Genomic DNA, 18,023 nt, shown 5'->3' on the forward strand with positions numbered 1-18,023 from the left:
CCATCCAACCTGAACATTTCACTGATAAACGTAGGACATTTAAATAATGCGATCTACTCCCGTTCCTTTCCATGAAAAATGTGTTTGTAAGTGTTTAGAACTGAGTTTTAAGGGAATTTGATTGATTCCCAATAGTCAATTAACATTCCATGACAGCTTAACAACCTATGAGGCGAAAAACAATGGGGCATTAATGAACCCATATGGAATTCTGGAAACAGTCGGAACGAGGGGTCAGCGCGAACCTGTACCTTAAATAAAGATATATACGAATTTCGCAGTTAGCTGTCTCACTTCGGTGGGAGATGAAGTCGGTTACGAACTGGTCAGCTGAAAGGGGAAGCGGCCCCTCAGAAGCACCAAACAAAAGCTACCCCTGTAAGAAATAAGGGTAAACAACAACGAGAGGGGGATGCATTCCAAACTATTATAACCTTAAATACGAAATATACTTCGAAAGTCGTAAATAAACTTCGAAAGTCGTAAATAAACCTGCAAAATATGTAGTTTCTGACGTAACTGATAACACGCATGATCAAGACACATGTTTAAGATTAAGTTGTAATTATTGTTCAATCTGCCAAGGCTATTTTTATCCCAGTTCTTAATTTCTTGATCTAACTGTATGCTTGTAGTTTTATAAGTAGTCATAATCAATTACATAGTACTACCTACACTACTAGTACATACCTTGAAGAGACGTCTTCAACGCTGACCGTCCTTGGAGAAGGCGCCTGCAACTGGATTGTCGAAGCATGAAGGGAGTCTTGCAGGGCTGAGAAATAAACCGTATTTTGATATTTTCCACAATAAAATATACAAGAATAACTTACATGGTTGAGGACTAACTGACAGCTCGGCGTGTGGAGGAGGAAGGTAGACGTGGTCCGGCTTTCCGACGACCAAAAGCACCCTTTCGTGAGTCGCTTTCAGCGTCGCTACAGCTTCCTCATGGGTCACGTTTTCTAAATTGACATCACCTTCCTGAAATCAAATTGAGTGTTACGAGAAATTTGAACTACTGGTTTTTGACAAGAAATATGACGGAAAGGGTCTGTATTATTTGTCCGCGGATATTCGCCTATTTTCGTAGGCCTATTTTTATCCTTCCATCATCACCAACAAGTCTGCGTGTATTTCTTTAATTCGCGAAATGTTCTTAACCGAAAATCTGTAGGGTGTAGTATTGAATTTAATCTGACATGAATTACACAAGCTAGATAGTGAGGTATAAGTTATGTACAGAAGAGTTTAATAGTCCTACCTGTTGAACGCAAAGACTCTTAAGCCACCTAAATCTAACAAATTTAATCTTTCTTCTCGCAGATATTTTAGAAGGTTGATCCCCTCTCGCAAAGCTGTGCTTTAAAAAACGACAAACATTCTAACGTTTTTCTAAAGAATATTTTGTTGTATCACAGTTTAACAAATAAAATTTATTTGTTTTGACAGAAAATTACACGTTACAGTCATTGGATTATTTCTTTGTACATTTTCATTGTTTGTGTGGTGATTAGTGACCGTTAATCGATATTTATTTAGAAATCGTGAGATGCGGTCTGGTGTGATGTAGGTTTCAGAAAAACATTTTCTTTATCGTGCCAACGTTTCGATCTTTATTGAGATCATCTTCAGGGCTCAAAGTGTTTGTCTTCTGTGTAATTGTGCCATTCTTGCGTGTCGTGCCGAGAGTGTCAGTGAGATATTGCTGTTTTATGCTTATATTTATGTTTTAAGTTTATTTATGAACATAAAACTGCAATATCTCACTTAAATAATTTTGTCATTGTATGCAGGTTAATTTGGACTATTTGGTTTGCTAAAAAACCTCATTAATTTTGATAGAGTTGAAATTTTGTTGAATAAGGCGGGCGGTGTTTTAACGTCAATTTTACAATTAATACTTTACAATTAATTAATGTTTTTAGTTGAGATAAAAAAGTCAATGGCACGAGCGGGATTCGAACCCACGACGTTCGGCTTGATACGCCGCTGCTCTACCACTTGAGCTATCGTGACCTCGATCCACTCGGACACCCGAATTTAGCAAAAGTTTCCAATTTGAAAAATGGCAAAATGGAGGGAAAATTCAAAAGGTGCGGTTGAGATGGGAAGTTGGTGTCCGAGTGGATCGAGGTCGCGATAGCTCAAGTGGTAGAGCAGCGGCGTATCAAGCCGAAGATCGTGGGTTCGAATTCCGCTCGTGCCATTGACTTTTTTATCTCAACTAAAAACCTTAACTAATTGTAACATTAATTGGTCAAGCGGACCACGAAATTAGTGAATTTAATGATTAAAATGAAGGATAATTCACTAAAGCTCTCCGTGGCCATTTCATTTGTCGTCGAGAATCCAATCCGATTACACGACATTTGAAAAATGGCAAAAAGGAGGGAAAATTCAAAAGGTGCGGTTGAGATGGGAAGTTGGTGTCCGAGTGGATCGAGATCGCGATAGCTCAAGTGGTAGAGCAGCGGCCGAAGATCGTGGGTTCGAATCCCGCTCGTGCCATTGACTTTTTTATTTCAATTAAAAAACATTAATTAATTGTAATGTATTAATTGGTCAAGCGGACCACGAAATTAGTGAAGTTAAATACTTTATAAAAAAATATTTTTTATTACTATTTCTTCTTATTACTATGATAAACTGAGCCAAAGTAATCAATTGGAGATTATTTTGAGAAAATCTAATATGTACAAATATTTATACGAGCGATTTCATCTTGAGTCCTTTCCGCCAATTTTGAGCATATCCTCTCTGTTTCGGACTGTCAGAACATAACTGTTTAATATATTGGCTAGACAAACCTAACCTGAAGATAAGGAGGCGCCTAGATCGAATATCAAAACAGGGAAAATAGAAAATCAAAATAATCGGAAACGACCTGCATGCATAACATTTTTGTTTGGCACATTGCTAAATTGATTTCCTTCAGGAGTGTGGAGCGACGCGTTTTTGATCGTATCCGATGATTTTGGTATGAGCATATCGTTTCAGTTTTGGTATGCCATAGAATTTCGGCTTGTCTTGCTCTAAACTGTGGTCATTTCCGATCATTTTGACCGTTTAGTTTTTGACTATCGGACGCATTTGGCTCCCCGCCTTCTTCAGCGTTGTTTCATCGTTCAAGCTGACAGTATGGCAAGAAAATATCAACAGTGTGGATAAACTGAAAATCAAACAACAGTTAAACACTACTTACTTATAAAATTTCCTGCTTGGGAAAACTTAATCAAACAATACCAAATAATGTTTGATTTCAGGGTTTGCAGGATCTGTGTTTGGCTGTGATGATCTGTGAAGCAGGGGATTGAAAAAGAGTTGGTACTAGGCATCGTCCTGGTTAAAAATCCAGTACAAAACAGCAAAGCAGAACAATATGTTCGGAAACGACCATACTATTTATTTTAAACTATTTATACATCTGTCTTTGAATGGTGTCGGAAGATAGTCCTAATTTTTCTTATCCATCTGTACTGAGAGACAACTATGATTGATTAATCGCTCTGAGAATGAAGTTTATAATATCAGCACTATCGCGAGAACAATCGGTTTCGACTCAAATTTATTTTTTGAAAAAATTGTGAATGCCGCATAAATATTCAAATTTTCGGCCAAGTTTAGTGAAATCAACTTTTACCAAGGAGGGCTAATGACACAATTTTGTTTTTTTCTATAACCTCAGGAATAAATATCAGAAAACATTGTTTATGACAGAAAAGGTGCCGTCTACAAATTATGTTTATAGGGTATACATTTTATGGTTGATTTACTTATGCACTTTATTTATTCATCGGCGATCGAAGAGGGTCAAATTGTATTTTTTTATCTACAATATTAATTTATTGTTGCCCAGCAAATTGTCACTGCAGTTCCAAAGTAATACACTAAAAAAACCTTACTATTTTCATCGTTGAAAGCGCTAGAAGATTAATTATTTTTTACGAGGGTTCGCAACAGCATAGGTCATTATCAACCCTCTGGGTGCCTGTGTTTGAAAAAAAAGCATTAGTCGGGTTCTCCAGGGCCGCTGGATTCGAACCCGGGACCTTTACCCCGTCTAAACCGTTGCGGCCACGGACGCCTTACATTATTAATTTCACTAATTTCGTGGTCCGCTTGACCAATTAAATTCACTAATTATTAATTATTAACCTTAAAAACATATTATGAGAATTCTCTATATTAAATCCACATTTCTGTCACTTATTAAAACGAAATAGATCAGAAATCAACTTCTTAAACTAATTTCAAGGAGTAAAGCCCTTAATGAAATTTATGTCATAAACTTCAACGGACAGGACGACTTGTTAAGATAAATTATGAGACTTTCAAATTAATTACGCGAAAATCGAATTAATTATACTATTCTACGATTCAATTATTTCTATAGAAGGGAATCATAGTGATGTTTTCAAAATTTAAACAAATTTTGTAAGATATAACAGGTAACAAATAAAAAATAAAAACAACATGAAAATAAGGAATACTATTCAACAAATATCGTGTAAAGTAATAAAAGGCTTAAATGGCAATATACCGTTTTGTAACAAAAATGTTTTGCTAAGGAGTCCAATTCCTACCAAGCCTCCCCCCCCCCCATACGCAATGGAACAAAAGTTTGGGCAACAAATTTTCCGTAACGAGACATCTGCAGTAATTCTTCACAAGTTCTTCGTTGGGCTTCATGACGGGGGTGATTATCGGGAGATAACCGGCCGTAATGAACTTGCCAAACTTTCATTACAGGTGTCTCGGCAAAGTTTTAAATTCCGTTTGTCGGCACCGCAATTCTCGGTCTTGACAACAAAATGGACGTACAACGTCAAAACAACATGAAAGATGACGATTAGACAACATTAAAAAAATAAACACACGATAATAATCAAAAAGAAATATCTGCAATTGACATCAATGTTAATGTGACAAATTTTTTCAAATTAAGAATCACCTCCTAAACAATGTTAGAACGTAGCCCTTACTCAAAATACAGCCTAGTGTTTAAAACCCTCTAACAGGTTTTTTTCATTACCGGATCCACAAGATACATTAAGGCTCATCTAAATAATGGCATTTGACAACTTTCAGTTAACGATATAAGTGATTTTTCCTTAATATAACGATTGACTGCATGTCTATAGAACAACAGTCTACATGTCTTCAGTTTTCAAGTTCTGGTTTAAAAGAGCGTCCAATTTGGTTGGCTATTTTGGCAATTTTTGATATATCAATTCTTGGACAGGTGGTAATTCCGAAGCACTGTGTAGTTACAATAATCCACTAGGCATTCATCACTACTCTTATCATTTTATTTTGAAATGTTAGTAGTGTACCATAAGTGAATACCGGTCTTAACATGGTTTTGTACAATAGTGGCGCATATTTGGGGTTTAATATTAAGTTCTAGATTCACTAATTTCGTGGTCCGTTTGACCAATTAATACTTTACAATTAATTAAGGTTTTTAGTTGAGATGAAAAAAAGTTAATGGCACGAGAGGGATTCGAACCCACGACCTTCGGCTAGATACGCCGCTGCTCTACCACCTGAGCTAGCCTTCATCTCAACTAAAAACCTTACTTAATTGTCATGTATTAATTGGTCAAGCGGACCACGAAAGTAGTGAATTAATGATTTAAAAATGAAGTACACTTCACTAAAGTTCTCCGTCGCCATTTCAATTGTCGAGAATCCAAACCGATTACACGACATTTGAAAAATGGCAAAAGGAGGGTAAACTCTTAAGGTGGGGTTGAGATGGGGAGTTGATGTCCGAGTGGATCGAGGTCACGATAGCTCAGGTGGTAGAGCAGCGGCGTATCTAGCCGAAGGTCGTGGGTTCGAATCCCTCTCGTGCCATTACCTTTTTTTCATCTCAACTAAAAACCTTAACTAATTAAGTTCTAGTTGACAATGGGACAAAATAAGTCTTTCATTCATATAATTTCATTTATATTTTCCTTTATAGTTGAATATAATAATTGAAAACCACTTGCCGGTTCAATACATGTCCAAATACATTACCGGCTCCTCTTGTTAGAGCTAAGGCAACAGTTTAGTTTTTATTTCTAGCCTGGTGGTTAATTGGGGCAAGACACTGTTAAAGGGATTTAGATTTAGAGCACCTTCTGTCACTTCTGAGGAAAAATGGCTGTGTACACGGGGATGTTGGAGGAGATTTCGTTCAGTTTCACCAACATTAGGGATAAAATATCCTTAAAGCGGGGATGTTGGAGATTTCATACAGTTTGAACAATATTGGGGATACAAGAGATACTTAAGGAGTTATTTCATTTGATGTAGACTACTGAGTCGTCTGTATACAGGGCAAGGAAGTAAGGACATGTGATGAGATATACTACACCTTGACACTGGGGTTAAACATCCTTGAGGAGTTCCAAATTTAGGAGGTATAGATTGACTATCGGATCTTCTATAAACAGTACTTAAAAAGCAGAGATATTGGAGATGTTACAGGTTGAACAATATTGACAATAAAAACATCCTTGAGAAGCTCTCCAACTTAGGGAGTACAGTCAGATTCAGGGCTAAAAGAGAGGGGTGTAGGAGATGTAATACATGTTGAACTATGTTGGGGATAGACGAGATCCTTCAGGAATTCCACAATTTACAGGATGTAGTAGACTCTCCTGTGTTGTCTGAAAACAGGGCAAGGAAAGCTGAGAGTCATACAGGTTGAACAACAAGGGGTATAAAAGATTCTTAAGGTGTTCTCCGACTTAGAGGGTACTGAGTGTTGACTGAAACTTCAATGACCGGTTGAAACACATTGTGATAAAATAGATCCTAGATGAATTCTCCGATTCAGAGAACGTAAAACTACTGTTTTCCACATAGTAGCCTACGGAAGCAGGGTTTCGGAGGGAATGCCATATGTTGATATTAGTGATAAATCACATCCTTGAGGAATCTTCTTAACAAAGAGCATAGGTTTTGTAATCTAAATCTAAATTTCTGCCGCTCAAGAAGGCCTAGAGCTAAAGTACAGGGGGACGAGGAAGGCGTGAGTTGCTATTTGCTAGTTATGTACTCCTGTTCCACGCGATAGACGGTATTACTTCTTCATTATAATTAGGTTACGGGTTCAATTCTTTCTGGGTTGCTCAAATATTCACAGCCTACGCCCGACTGTTGAAAAAACCTGAACAATTCCAGTCGTTTTAGAAAATGGAAATTGTAAATTTTCTCAAGCTACTCGATTTGATGAGGCCACTTTTAGTCATTAAATGTTTTTAGGAGTAAAAGTATATTATGTATTTCAAATGTGTACATAGGGAATTCATCTTTCTTAAGTTTGCACATTATTACGTGGTAACCTTGTAAAAGACTTCTACATCATCAACTAGCATGTGCTCCTTTTCTCAGTGTTTTACGATGTTTTCATGTAGTTCAGTAAACAAAGGTCTTTTGTACAAGATGGTCGTAAGACCAATGTTTTTTCCTGACCCTCTTAATCGCACGTATAAGGACTAGCATCGCGATTTTAAAATGAACTTGATAAAGTCATGCAGAATCTATTTCTGAGGCTACAGATTCCCCTCGAGCATACATTGAAATGACAATATAATGCAGCAGTTCAATGAGCATAATTCAAGCATTATACGTTGGCGGTAGGGTATTGTAACAGCATAAAATGAATCATAATGGGCGCAATAAATGAATAACTCTTACTTGGTGGATAGTTCATTAATTGTAAAGTGTGGAAAATAAAAGTAACATGTGATCATAAAAATATTAAATTTGGGTTTTATTTTTGATAAGTTTACATGTTAGCAATTTTCCTCGCGTCCTGTATTATTAAGCATCGAAAAGTGTTGTGCAATACGGAAAATCAGGGAAATATTGATTGTCTTGAAAGAGTGTAACAAGATCAAGAGTAATTTTGGATATAATAATCAAGCCGAACTGGGTAAGGACTAATAGATACTCACGATCGAGTTCCTGACTGCAACCAGTTTGTCTCCAACGCAGAGCCTTCCGTCGACTTGTGCAGCACCACCGTCCATAATTTTCGTCACATAGATACCGTTGTCGCCCGGTATGTGTTGGTTGCCTATGCCTCCGGCGATGCTAAAGCCCAGACCCTTGTTTCCTTTGATCAACTCGATCTCCATGACTCGCATGCTTCCCAGGACGTTTTCTCTCCTTCTTCGCACATACTGGAAAAATAAATAAGCGTCTGAAACACGGAACGTCAAATACGTCGAATCCCACTTACGAGTGTGACGGTGTTGCCGGCCCTTTTGAGGGCGTCGACGGCGGCAGCGTGCGTCACGTTTACCACGGAGACCCTGTTGACCTCCAAGATGATGTCGTTGACGCGCAGCCTGCCGTCAGCCGCCGCAGCACCTCCTGCGATCAGCTTGGTGATGTAAATGGCGGTGTCGTCGCCGATATGCGGATTATCCGTTCCTCCTGCGATTGAGAAGCCCAGTCCGGATCCGCCTCTCTCCAGCGTAATTTCTTCATATTCCCACTCACCATCACCGTTCACCTAATATTGACAAATATACAATTGTTATTAAGCCTAATACCAAGATCTTACATGTTAAAAGCTTTATCCTAAATCTAACACAATTTGTCACTTAAACCTTTAAAGATCTTCAACCCCAAGGTCTGTACATATTTGTAAAAACATATTTTTGGTCTTTTTGAGAGTTAAATTCCTCTCTATGTATTACTTTGTCTATCTTGACTTTCGCGCTTAAATTTTCAATATTTTTAGTAATCCAAATACGAGGCCGAATCGATAAATCGAAACGCGCCACTTACTTTGACTTCTTTCAGTTGGATAAGCTTTACTATTTTTCGTTGCCCCTGCCTTTCCATTCTGACTTTCTATCCCGTTGGTGGGCTCGGTCCAAGACGGGAGGGTTGAATCCACTTCTCACATTTTTGGATTTTTGCCGTTAAAAAACATGTGTCCGAGTATAAATCCATATGACGCCCACCCCAAAACTACGCCGGCGAACGGCTCAGATGGAAAACGAATGTTTCTCTTTGGGGTAGATTATCTCAGTTCATTCAGCCGTCTGCCGTCGGTTCTGGCCCCAGAGAATAATTAAATTTCTCAATTGTGTTTAGTTTGAATTAGTTCTACCTTTCGGATCTCAGTTTTGGATTTAATTAAATGTAGGATTTCTTCATGAATAAAACTTTTACTGACTGTTTATTCAGCAAACAATTTAAATCTCGAATTAAATCGCATCTCTATACACCCAACGAAGACATCTTATATTTATAACAAAAAAAAATACTGCAAAAAAGGGCAATTTAGAAAAACTGCAGACTTGAATTTAAAAAACCTTTGCGCACGAGTCAAATGACAGATTTGTTTACTGTCTAATACTATTTGACAAACTAAAATCATTGACTTGACTTGGATATAAAATGACATAAAAATAAATAAAAACTAGAGCCCGACCACATCAGCAGACGTGTACCATTCGCATCCTACGAGGACACACACCTATATAATATATATATATATATATATATATATATATATTATGTAGGTGTGTGTCCTCGTGTGTGTGTATATATATATATATATATATATTTATTATATAGGTGTGTGTCCTCGTATATATATGTGATATAGTGTCTCTTCTTTTTTGTTGGGCCCAACCCTGAATTCGGAAAACCGAAAACAAGGTCCCAGAGGTTTTTACTTTCGGACCTGACTACAATTATTTCATTTATCGATCAGGCACCTTTTATATTTCATTTAAACTAAAGTAAATACGACACCAAATGTTTGTTAAATTTGAATCTTTAATTACAATTTATTTTCACATAAAATGACAATATATTTTATTAATTATTATTTTTAATTTAAAGAATCCTTTTATCCTATAAAAACCCATCACAAATCTACAAACTTTAATTTTAAAATGGAATTTGATTCTCGTTTTATAGTTCCTAAAAGAAAGGTAAAGAAATTATTATTATTATTAAAATTTTGACCACCAAATTTGATAATACAATTAAAATATTAACACAACTTTTAAAATGAAATGCTATTTCTTTTATTTTTCTTTATAAAATATATACACTTTTAAAACTAAATTATAATTATGATTTTTTTATTTTGACGTCAAATTAATTAAAATTAACTCACTTGAATAGTGTGCACACCAAATTTTTCTTTTTACCAAAAATAGCTATTTACCAACACAAGCCAGAAAGGGATCTCTTCTAGGACTTGAAAAAAATAGCCCTTTCTCGGCCCCTACTCCTTTCACTGTTTGAGTGTGTGGAGGGGCATGGCGGTTCATTTAAATCTGAACGTGACATATATANAATTTTGCTATGACTGGTGGTCATGCAGGTTTAGCATAATTTCAGAGCCGTAAAAGTGATGGATATCTAGTTTATTTTTCAAAATATATATTTTTTTTTTTTCATGTCATTATAGTCATTTCATATATACATATATACAAATAAAATGTATGTTTAAAATTTGAATGAATTTTTTTATAAACTAGCATCAAAAACACTACGTTAGAGTGGTAACAAACAACAATAAAACGAAAAGAAATCAGCTTAATAAAGATTACTGCAACTTTAATAAAAAAAAATTGTGTATTTAGCAATAGTATCAACTCATTAACGAGAATGTTCCTTAATTTTTCTTTTACATTTCTTTGTAGATTTTCGGCCGGCGATTTGTTTGCAAAAACTACCCAGGGGGAAAAAGTGCTTTCCAATGAAATAGTACTCTTCAGTAGCATTAAGTAAACGAAAAGTCAGACTCTCAGACACCCTATTACTAAGCCCCTTTTTAGATTTCAATACAAACAGTTATTCTTCATTAATTGCAAGGAATTAATAAAAGCAAAGTTTCGCCCGAGTCGCGATTTAAGAGAACTCAAGAAAAGCTTTAATTACTTTCTTGTTTTTTGGATTTTTCCCCGCTTTCCTGTCTTCTTCCTTTCAACAACCTCACTTCAAGGATTAAGTACAATCCCCTTTCTTAATCGCCAACTGACTAATTACCGGTCTTTAGCTAGGATTTAGAAGAGCTACAGTTTTTGTGTGCCAAAGATAAATTTCTTTCGGGGTAAATATTTTTTGTTGTTTCACTCGTAAAACGTCAAATCAATATCGTACAGGAGAAATTCGCCAGAGAGAATTTTGGGATGTTACGAGCAGGCAATCTTTTCCAAATCAACTTGATCAAACTGTCATTTCACATATTCAAATCGCCTTTTAAACACAACGATTAATTATCAATAACAATCACCCTAGAAAAAAACATATTTGCAAAATGAAGCAATTACAAAGCTGATGGAAAGATGATCATTTTCATCACTTACATATTTATTCACTAATTTCGTGGTCCGCTTGACCAATTAAATCATTACAATTAATTAAGGTTTTAGTTGAGATGAAAAAAAGTTAATGGCACGAGCGGGATTCGAACCCCATTTTTCAACCTTAATTAATTGTAATGATTTAATTGGTCAAGGGGACCACGAAATTAGTGAATTTAAAGAATTAATATGAAATACACTTCACTAAAGCTCTCCGTGGCCATTTCAATTGTCGTCGAGAATCCAATCCGATTACACGACATTTGAAAAATGGCAAAAAGGAGGGAAACTCATAAGGTGAGGTTGAGATAGGAAGTTGATGTCTGAGTGGAACGAGGTCACGATAGCTCAAGTGGTAGAGCAGCGGCGTATCTAGCCGAGATCGTGGGTTCGAATCCCGCTCGTGCCATTACCTTTTTTTCATCTCAACTAAAAACCTTAATTAATTGTAATTACATATTTATGTTAATCAGCAATCTTAATTGCATATTTTTATAATTCTAATTACATCTATCATTGATCGAAAAATTAAAAGAGATTGATGGTTCGACGTCGAGGAATGAACAAGCCGGGGCCAAGGCGCTCACTGAGTCCATTGATCAACGGGATGTGCAGGTTGGTGCCAATTACGTGTTACAACGTCTCAAGAAATTTCATTTCAAAAGTAGTCTCAATGCAAGGTATAGAGAGGAATCATAATACATTCTACTACAGAACGGTATTGGCTCTCAGGGTACATGGACACGTTTCTGGAAGGTAAGAAGGCCCGGGACATTCCATCTAGACCTGACCATCATGGGCCTCTGGTCCAATAACATTTAAATTGAAATATAAAAAAAGTATTACGAGTACCGTCTATAGATGGCTTTGGAATTGAGATCACACACCCGATTAAGAATAGGTCATACGAGGTTGACACGGGAACCCATATTCGGGCCAAACCTCGCTAAGAGTCTGGCATTTACATAAAGTATTTTCGAACCCTGATCCATTATGTTAATATTAAAGGTTAAGGGTCAAGCTTAAAGGAGTGGGCCATTCTAACCAATAATGGTCGGTTCTTGTACATGGGTTTTAAGTTTGATTTATTAGCGTCAGAGAACGGATGATGGAATAGTGAATATCCGCCCACAATTCGATTCGTTATATTGAATGTGTAAAGGTCGATGGAGAAATATTGAGTACTCCAACATACATGATTAAATGGTATGGAAGTAGAGTGGTGTGTGTGACTGTGTATAAGTTAAAAACTGCATGTGTTAGGGCTGAAATGACCAAGTTGACGGCACATGGAATCTAATCTCGGACAGCTAAACCCCAAGGTTGATTCAATACATAGATGTATGGTACATATATGTACGGAATTGAAGACGTTCTAGTTTTAATTTATAGTAGCAATTTAAACGTTTAAAAGATAGCGCATATTGTTGAAGGAAGGATTAGTCAGTGTAAACAATTAAATAAAAAACATAAACAGAGTCAAATGAGATAATATTTGTCTAAGGGTCTGTTCGCAAACAAGACTATTGTAACAATCTAATAGAAAAGTAAGGCTTTTTTAAAATCATAGAAAAAATTTCTTTTTTTTCATTCTTTATGGCTATTGAGTATTTTGTATTCGTGCTTTATTAAACTTCGCAGAGTTTTTTACATTCTTTAATTCTCATCTGAGCTCCTCCCTCCTTAGCCGTTTTGGCAGTTTATTCTAGCCTTTCCGCTAAAAGGTGCTCTAAAAGAAGAAAGGCTAAATTGCCAAATTGGCTGCAGAGGAACTGCTCAAAAAGGCCTTTACAACGTGACATAAAGAATGATGAAGCGGAAAGTTGAATAGCGCATCCCACAAAAAAGGTATCGTAAATTTTTAACATTTTCCTTTACATGTACCATAAGATGACGAGAGCCTACAGAACCCTTAAACATTAAATAAAATAAGTAAAAGTTTCTCGTAACAGTTCCTCACTGAAGACGGTGAAGCCGAAATGAGTTTGGGTTAAACGCAAACCAGCGACACTAAACGGACCCAGCCAATTGATCACAATACAAAATGATTTATTTATTTATATTTTTTTGTAAAGAATCATCACAAAACTGGATTAATTAAATTATTATTTTTTTCAATCGCCAGTGATCCCGTTTTGGAATTTGAGTCGATTACTTAGGAAACTGTCCAAGACTAATCTGTGGACAAACTGCTCTTCCCCTCCGACTACCGCGTATGGGAAATAAACCGTTTTTATCCTTTGCCCTTGAAAGGAGCCCTTTAAAGGCTTAAGTTAAGAGGGTTTCCGACTCCGTGAGTGTGAAAGCACTTAAGTTCATGTTGTGACAACCAATGCGGGACTTAGCTGCCCACACAGTTAGAAGATGGCACCGCAGCGCATTTTCGACGGTTTACCAATTCTGTACAAGTTTTATTGCTTCCTACAAATATTTGCTAATTTAATTTCTCCTTTTTTCTAACAAACATTGAAATGTTTTTCTGGGCGAAACTAGCGCGTAAGCCTAATTACCTTAAATTGATAAAAGTTTAACTGAATCAATATTATTATTTTTTTCTATTTTCAATAGCAATTCTGTGTGGGGTCTGCGAGGTGATGAATCTGTAATTTGGTCGTTTACGATAGTTTTTGTCTGCCTATCCTAGCTGTGTTGGTCAGTCAGACGAGCAAAGCCATTTTGTCAACTTCAGTGAAGCAGTAAACAGCTTTTACTGACCAAAAAAATCAGTGACGTCAATGACCAAAAAATGGCCTGATCGTAAATCAGCGAAACAGACGGATTGAAGAAATAGATCAGAGGTGATCTGTTCAAAATTACGGCATGATAGAGGCAGGCGTTTTGCAAACAAAAACAGTAAGGTTGACAGAACAGGATGATTTTAAATTGGCCAAATTTTTGAAGGTAATGATCAATAAAACTAAACTGGAAATAAAATAATTGGCATAGGTGGCAAATAGTCAGACAAAACGTAACTCGCGCTTTGTACTTGCATATTTCCTCCACTTCATGGAAAACATGAAAACATGGATATGTAACCTTATCCGCCCATAAACCTCCTAACCTTTGCCATACTTAACCTAAAACCTAACTCAACCCTACTCGCCTAACCTGTCCCGGACAATATAATAACCCAACAACCCGTTCCTTATCCTAATCTTAACCTTAGATAGCCTAATCCTAAACCTCGTGTCCTATCCTACCATTAACTATAATCGTAATCCTTACCTTACCTAATATAACCATTCCTTTCTTAACCTAATCTAACCGATAGGCACACCCTGGTAACGCGAAATCAATGACCAAAAATGGTCACGCAAATCCACTCGTGTATCCAAGCCAGAAACGAATTATGGTAATAAACACGAAACTAACAAATAGTGGACATGGCAAATTCTTTGTTGAAATGATCGACACGTGAACACTTAACTGGGTCCGTCTATTTGCGCTGATTTACATTTTACTGCTGTTCCATCGGGCTTCACGCCATCGTTAAAAAGAAACTGAAGAGTAAAACGTAAACCAGGGGAATAGATAGACCTAGTTGATGTGTTAAAATCTATGGCATGATAAGATAGGTTTTTTACATTCACCCTATATATTAGGGCTAACTAAGTTAATTAATCTAAATCGTGAAAGGAATAGATACAACATTTTGCATTAAAAGTTAAGTTTATCAATATTTCAAAAAGAAAGTAAGGACTTAACAAAATTCTTATATATATATAAGAATATTTCAAATTAAAAACAAGAAAAACTCAGGAACGAAAATCTATCAGCATTCGATCGATAAAGTCTCAATGAGCACGGTAATAAATTTGAATATTTCACCGATAAAGAAACGTCATCTCTATAAAATGTTTTATACATTCCATTGAAGCGCCATTCCTGAAGAAAAGAATTCTCTCTTCTCCTGTTTTTCCTAAGTTGCAGATGATTCGATGCTTCTATAAATATAAAAGGACTCTTCTTTCAATTACTGCCAAAAAACTAAAACATTTGATGGTAGTTTCACCTGACAATTAATGCTCTTTTGAGATATTATCCAACCAACAATAAAAAGTATGCATAGCTCTCTTTATCAATTTTCAAAATAAACTTCTAGCTACCCACTCCTTTATGGATCTATCCCCTCCTTTGAATAATAAAATGTAAACGAGACGGTTTAAGAAAATGTTTTCCAAACAAACAGTGTTTCCATTCTAAAATAAACTTTGCAGAAGTTTTCACGGACCGTTAACAGACAACATAAACACTTGAAATTTTTGAACAAATGCTAAGTAAACACGCAACTCATTACAAAATCCAAGAGGTTCTTGTTTTGCTTGGGGCAATTTATCGAGACAGGTCTCTCTTCAGGGGGTTCAAGGCGTAAAATCAAGATAATCAAGGAAGTAAAGGAAGGAAATTTGGACGGATCAGAGGGGTGTTGAGAGAAATCTCAAGTACGAAAGTAAAATAAAAGTATTGTGGATAATAAAACACACATCCCACATCACACTGCCAATTTACGCCTTTTCTATTGTATTGCATATTATCATAAGCAGCTTTTTAGAAGGAATCATGCAAAGACGACTGATAGTGTGACAGAGAGAGACTTGGCATTTTTCCCTTTAGTCATTTTAATATATGTACTTGCATGAAGCAAAGGATTTCAATGTAATTGTACTTGTACATTGAACGTTCAGGCAGATGCCGTGTGAGAATGCGGACTCACGTCGCGAGGATGACCTTCTCCGTGTAGATTCGAGGTGATTATTGAGAAAGAAAGGTGTTCTAGCAAGCCTTTTCGAATCGAGCAGAGTGAAGTTAAAGATTCCTTGAAAAAAAAAAGTATCATATATTTATGATGGCACATATTTCTATATATTGAAGCACATCTATTGCACCTAATTGAAGCGATTTACGACAAACAACTACACAATTAACATGTTCAAGATACCGTTTTATCGTGTTAAGTGAATTACTGCACCATTGTACTATCGGCATCAGGTTAAACTGTGGAAAAGCAGCGGATAATTTGATTTTTAACTTCCTAGGGATAGATAGGATTGGGAGACGGTGAGAGAGGAAGAAAGCAATTGAGGAATTCGGCGATTAGATTTGAGTGCTATCAATTAATTAAGGTTTTTAGTTAAGATAAAAAAGTCAATGGCACGAGCGGGATTCGAACCCACGATCTTCGGCTAGATACGCAGCTGCTCTACCATTTGAGCTATCGTGACCTCGATCCTCTAAGACATTAACTTCCCATCTCAACACCACCTTTTGAATTTTCCCTCCTTTTTTGCCATTTTTCAAATGTCGTTTTTTAACTTCCTAGGGATGGTTAGGATGGGGAGGCGGTGAGAGAGGCAGAAAGCAATTGAGCAATTCGGCGATTAGATTTGAGTGCTATCAATTAATTAAGGTTTTTAGTTGAAATAAAAAAAGTCAATGGCACGAGCGGGATTCGAACCCACTATCTTCTGCTAGATACGCAGCTGCTCTACCATTTGAGCTATCGTGACCTCGATCCACTCAGACACTAACTTCCCATCTCAACCCCACCTTTTGAATTTTCCCTCCTTTTTTGCCATTTTTCAAATGTCGTAATCTATTTGATTCTCGGCGACAACACGACATTAGCACTTAGTGTCTGAGTGGATCGAGGTGACGATAGCTCAAGTGGTAGAGCAGCGCCGTATCTAGCCGAAGATCGTGGGTTCGAATCACGCTCGTGACACTGACTTTTTTTCTCAACTAAAAACCTTAATTAATTGAAAGTTATTAATTGGTCAAGTGGACCACGAACACTAATGAATTTGAGTGCTATGTTGCACTCAGGTCTGTATGAGGAGGAGTGAAGACCGCTGGAAGATGGTGGAAAAGGATTTGACACCATTTTTTACTTGAGGTGACCCAGGATCTGTTGGGACGTCTATTAGGATGGTACGGGGATGTGTCGTGACTTTCTTAGTAGCTAACCATAGGAAATTATTTTGGATGACGGTGTCTTGAACACCTTAATAGATGTTCAAAAAGAAAAGAGAAAGAGGTTGTGACAACTTAAATTCCTCTTTTCAATGAATTAATCTTTGTGTAAGGTATTGGTTGAAATAAAAAAGCCAGTGTCACGAGCGGGATTCGAACCCACCACCTTCGGCTAAATACGCCGCTGCTCTACCACTTGAGCTATTGTGACTTCGATCCACTCGGACACCAACTTCCATTTTTGATACTGGCTTTTCTATTTCAACCAATACCTTACATAAATATTAATTAATTGAAAGAAATTATTTGGCCAATCAGACCACGAAATCTAATGGGATTAAATTCCTTGGTTGAATACAGAGTTCAGATACCACGTGTTAACTGACCTGCCCGCGGATAAACGATATTAAAACGACCCACATTTTTCCAAGTTTAAAAAAAGAAAAATACGTATTTACAGGCGTTCTGAGCTAATTAGTACAATTAAATAAATTAAATTTCCTAGACTAAAAAACTAACAAAAGTTTCTAGTGTTTGTGGGGTAGAAAAAAAAGGGGCTAAGATTATCTCAACATTAACTTACTCCCATGACTTAAGGAATCATTCACATAGAAGATTTAAAGTACCTATATTTATAACGGTTTGTAACAACGATATTGATAAAAAAATACATCCCGTTAACGTGCTATTAAGATAGCAATAACGTATATCGTG

At 36.5% G+C, this 18,023-nt stretch overlaps 1 protein-coding gene across 15 annotated transcripts in view; it reads right to left on the reverse strand.

The window, feature by feature from the left end:
* The window catches only part of LOC106674408 (disks large 1 tumor suppressor protein), a 565,060-nt gene that overhangs the window by 41,689 nt on the left and 505,348 nt on the right, over positions 1 to 18,023 (reverse strand). For all 15 annotated transcript variants that reach the window (XM_024225925.1, XM_024225931.1, XM_024225933.1 and 12 more), the window contains 4 exons: positions 8,243 to 8,518; positions 7,956 to 8,183; positions 834 to 984; positions 691 to 775 (listed from right to left, as the gene is read on the reverse strand). In XM_024225925.1, the coding sequence (XP_024081693.1) occupies positions 691 to 775; positions 834 to 984; positions 7,956 to 8,183; positions 8,243 to 8,518 (740 nt within the window). The remainder of the gene's footprint in view (positions 1 to 690; positions 776 to 833; positions 985 to 7,955; positions 8,184 to 8,242; positions 8,519 to 18,023) is intronic.

This window comes from Cimex lectularius, unplaced genomic scaffold, assembly GCF_000648675.2.
Source record: "Cimex lectularius strain Harlan isolate CLEC.00 unplaced genomic scaffold, Clec_2.1 scaffold81, whole genome shotgun sequence".
Lineage (NCBI taxonomy): Eukaryota > Metazoa > Arthropoda > Insecta > Hemiptera > Cimicidae > Cimex > Cimex lectularius.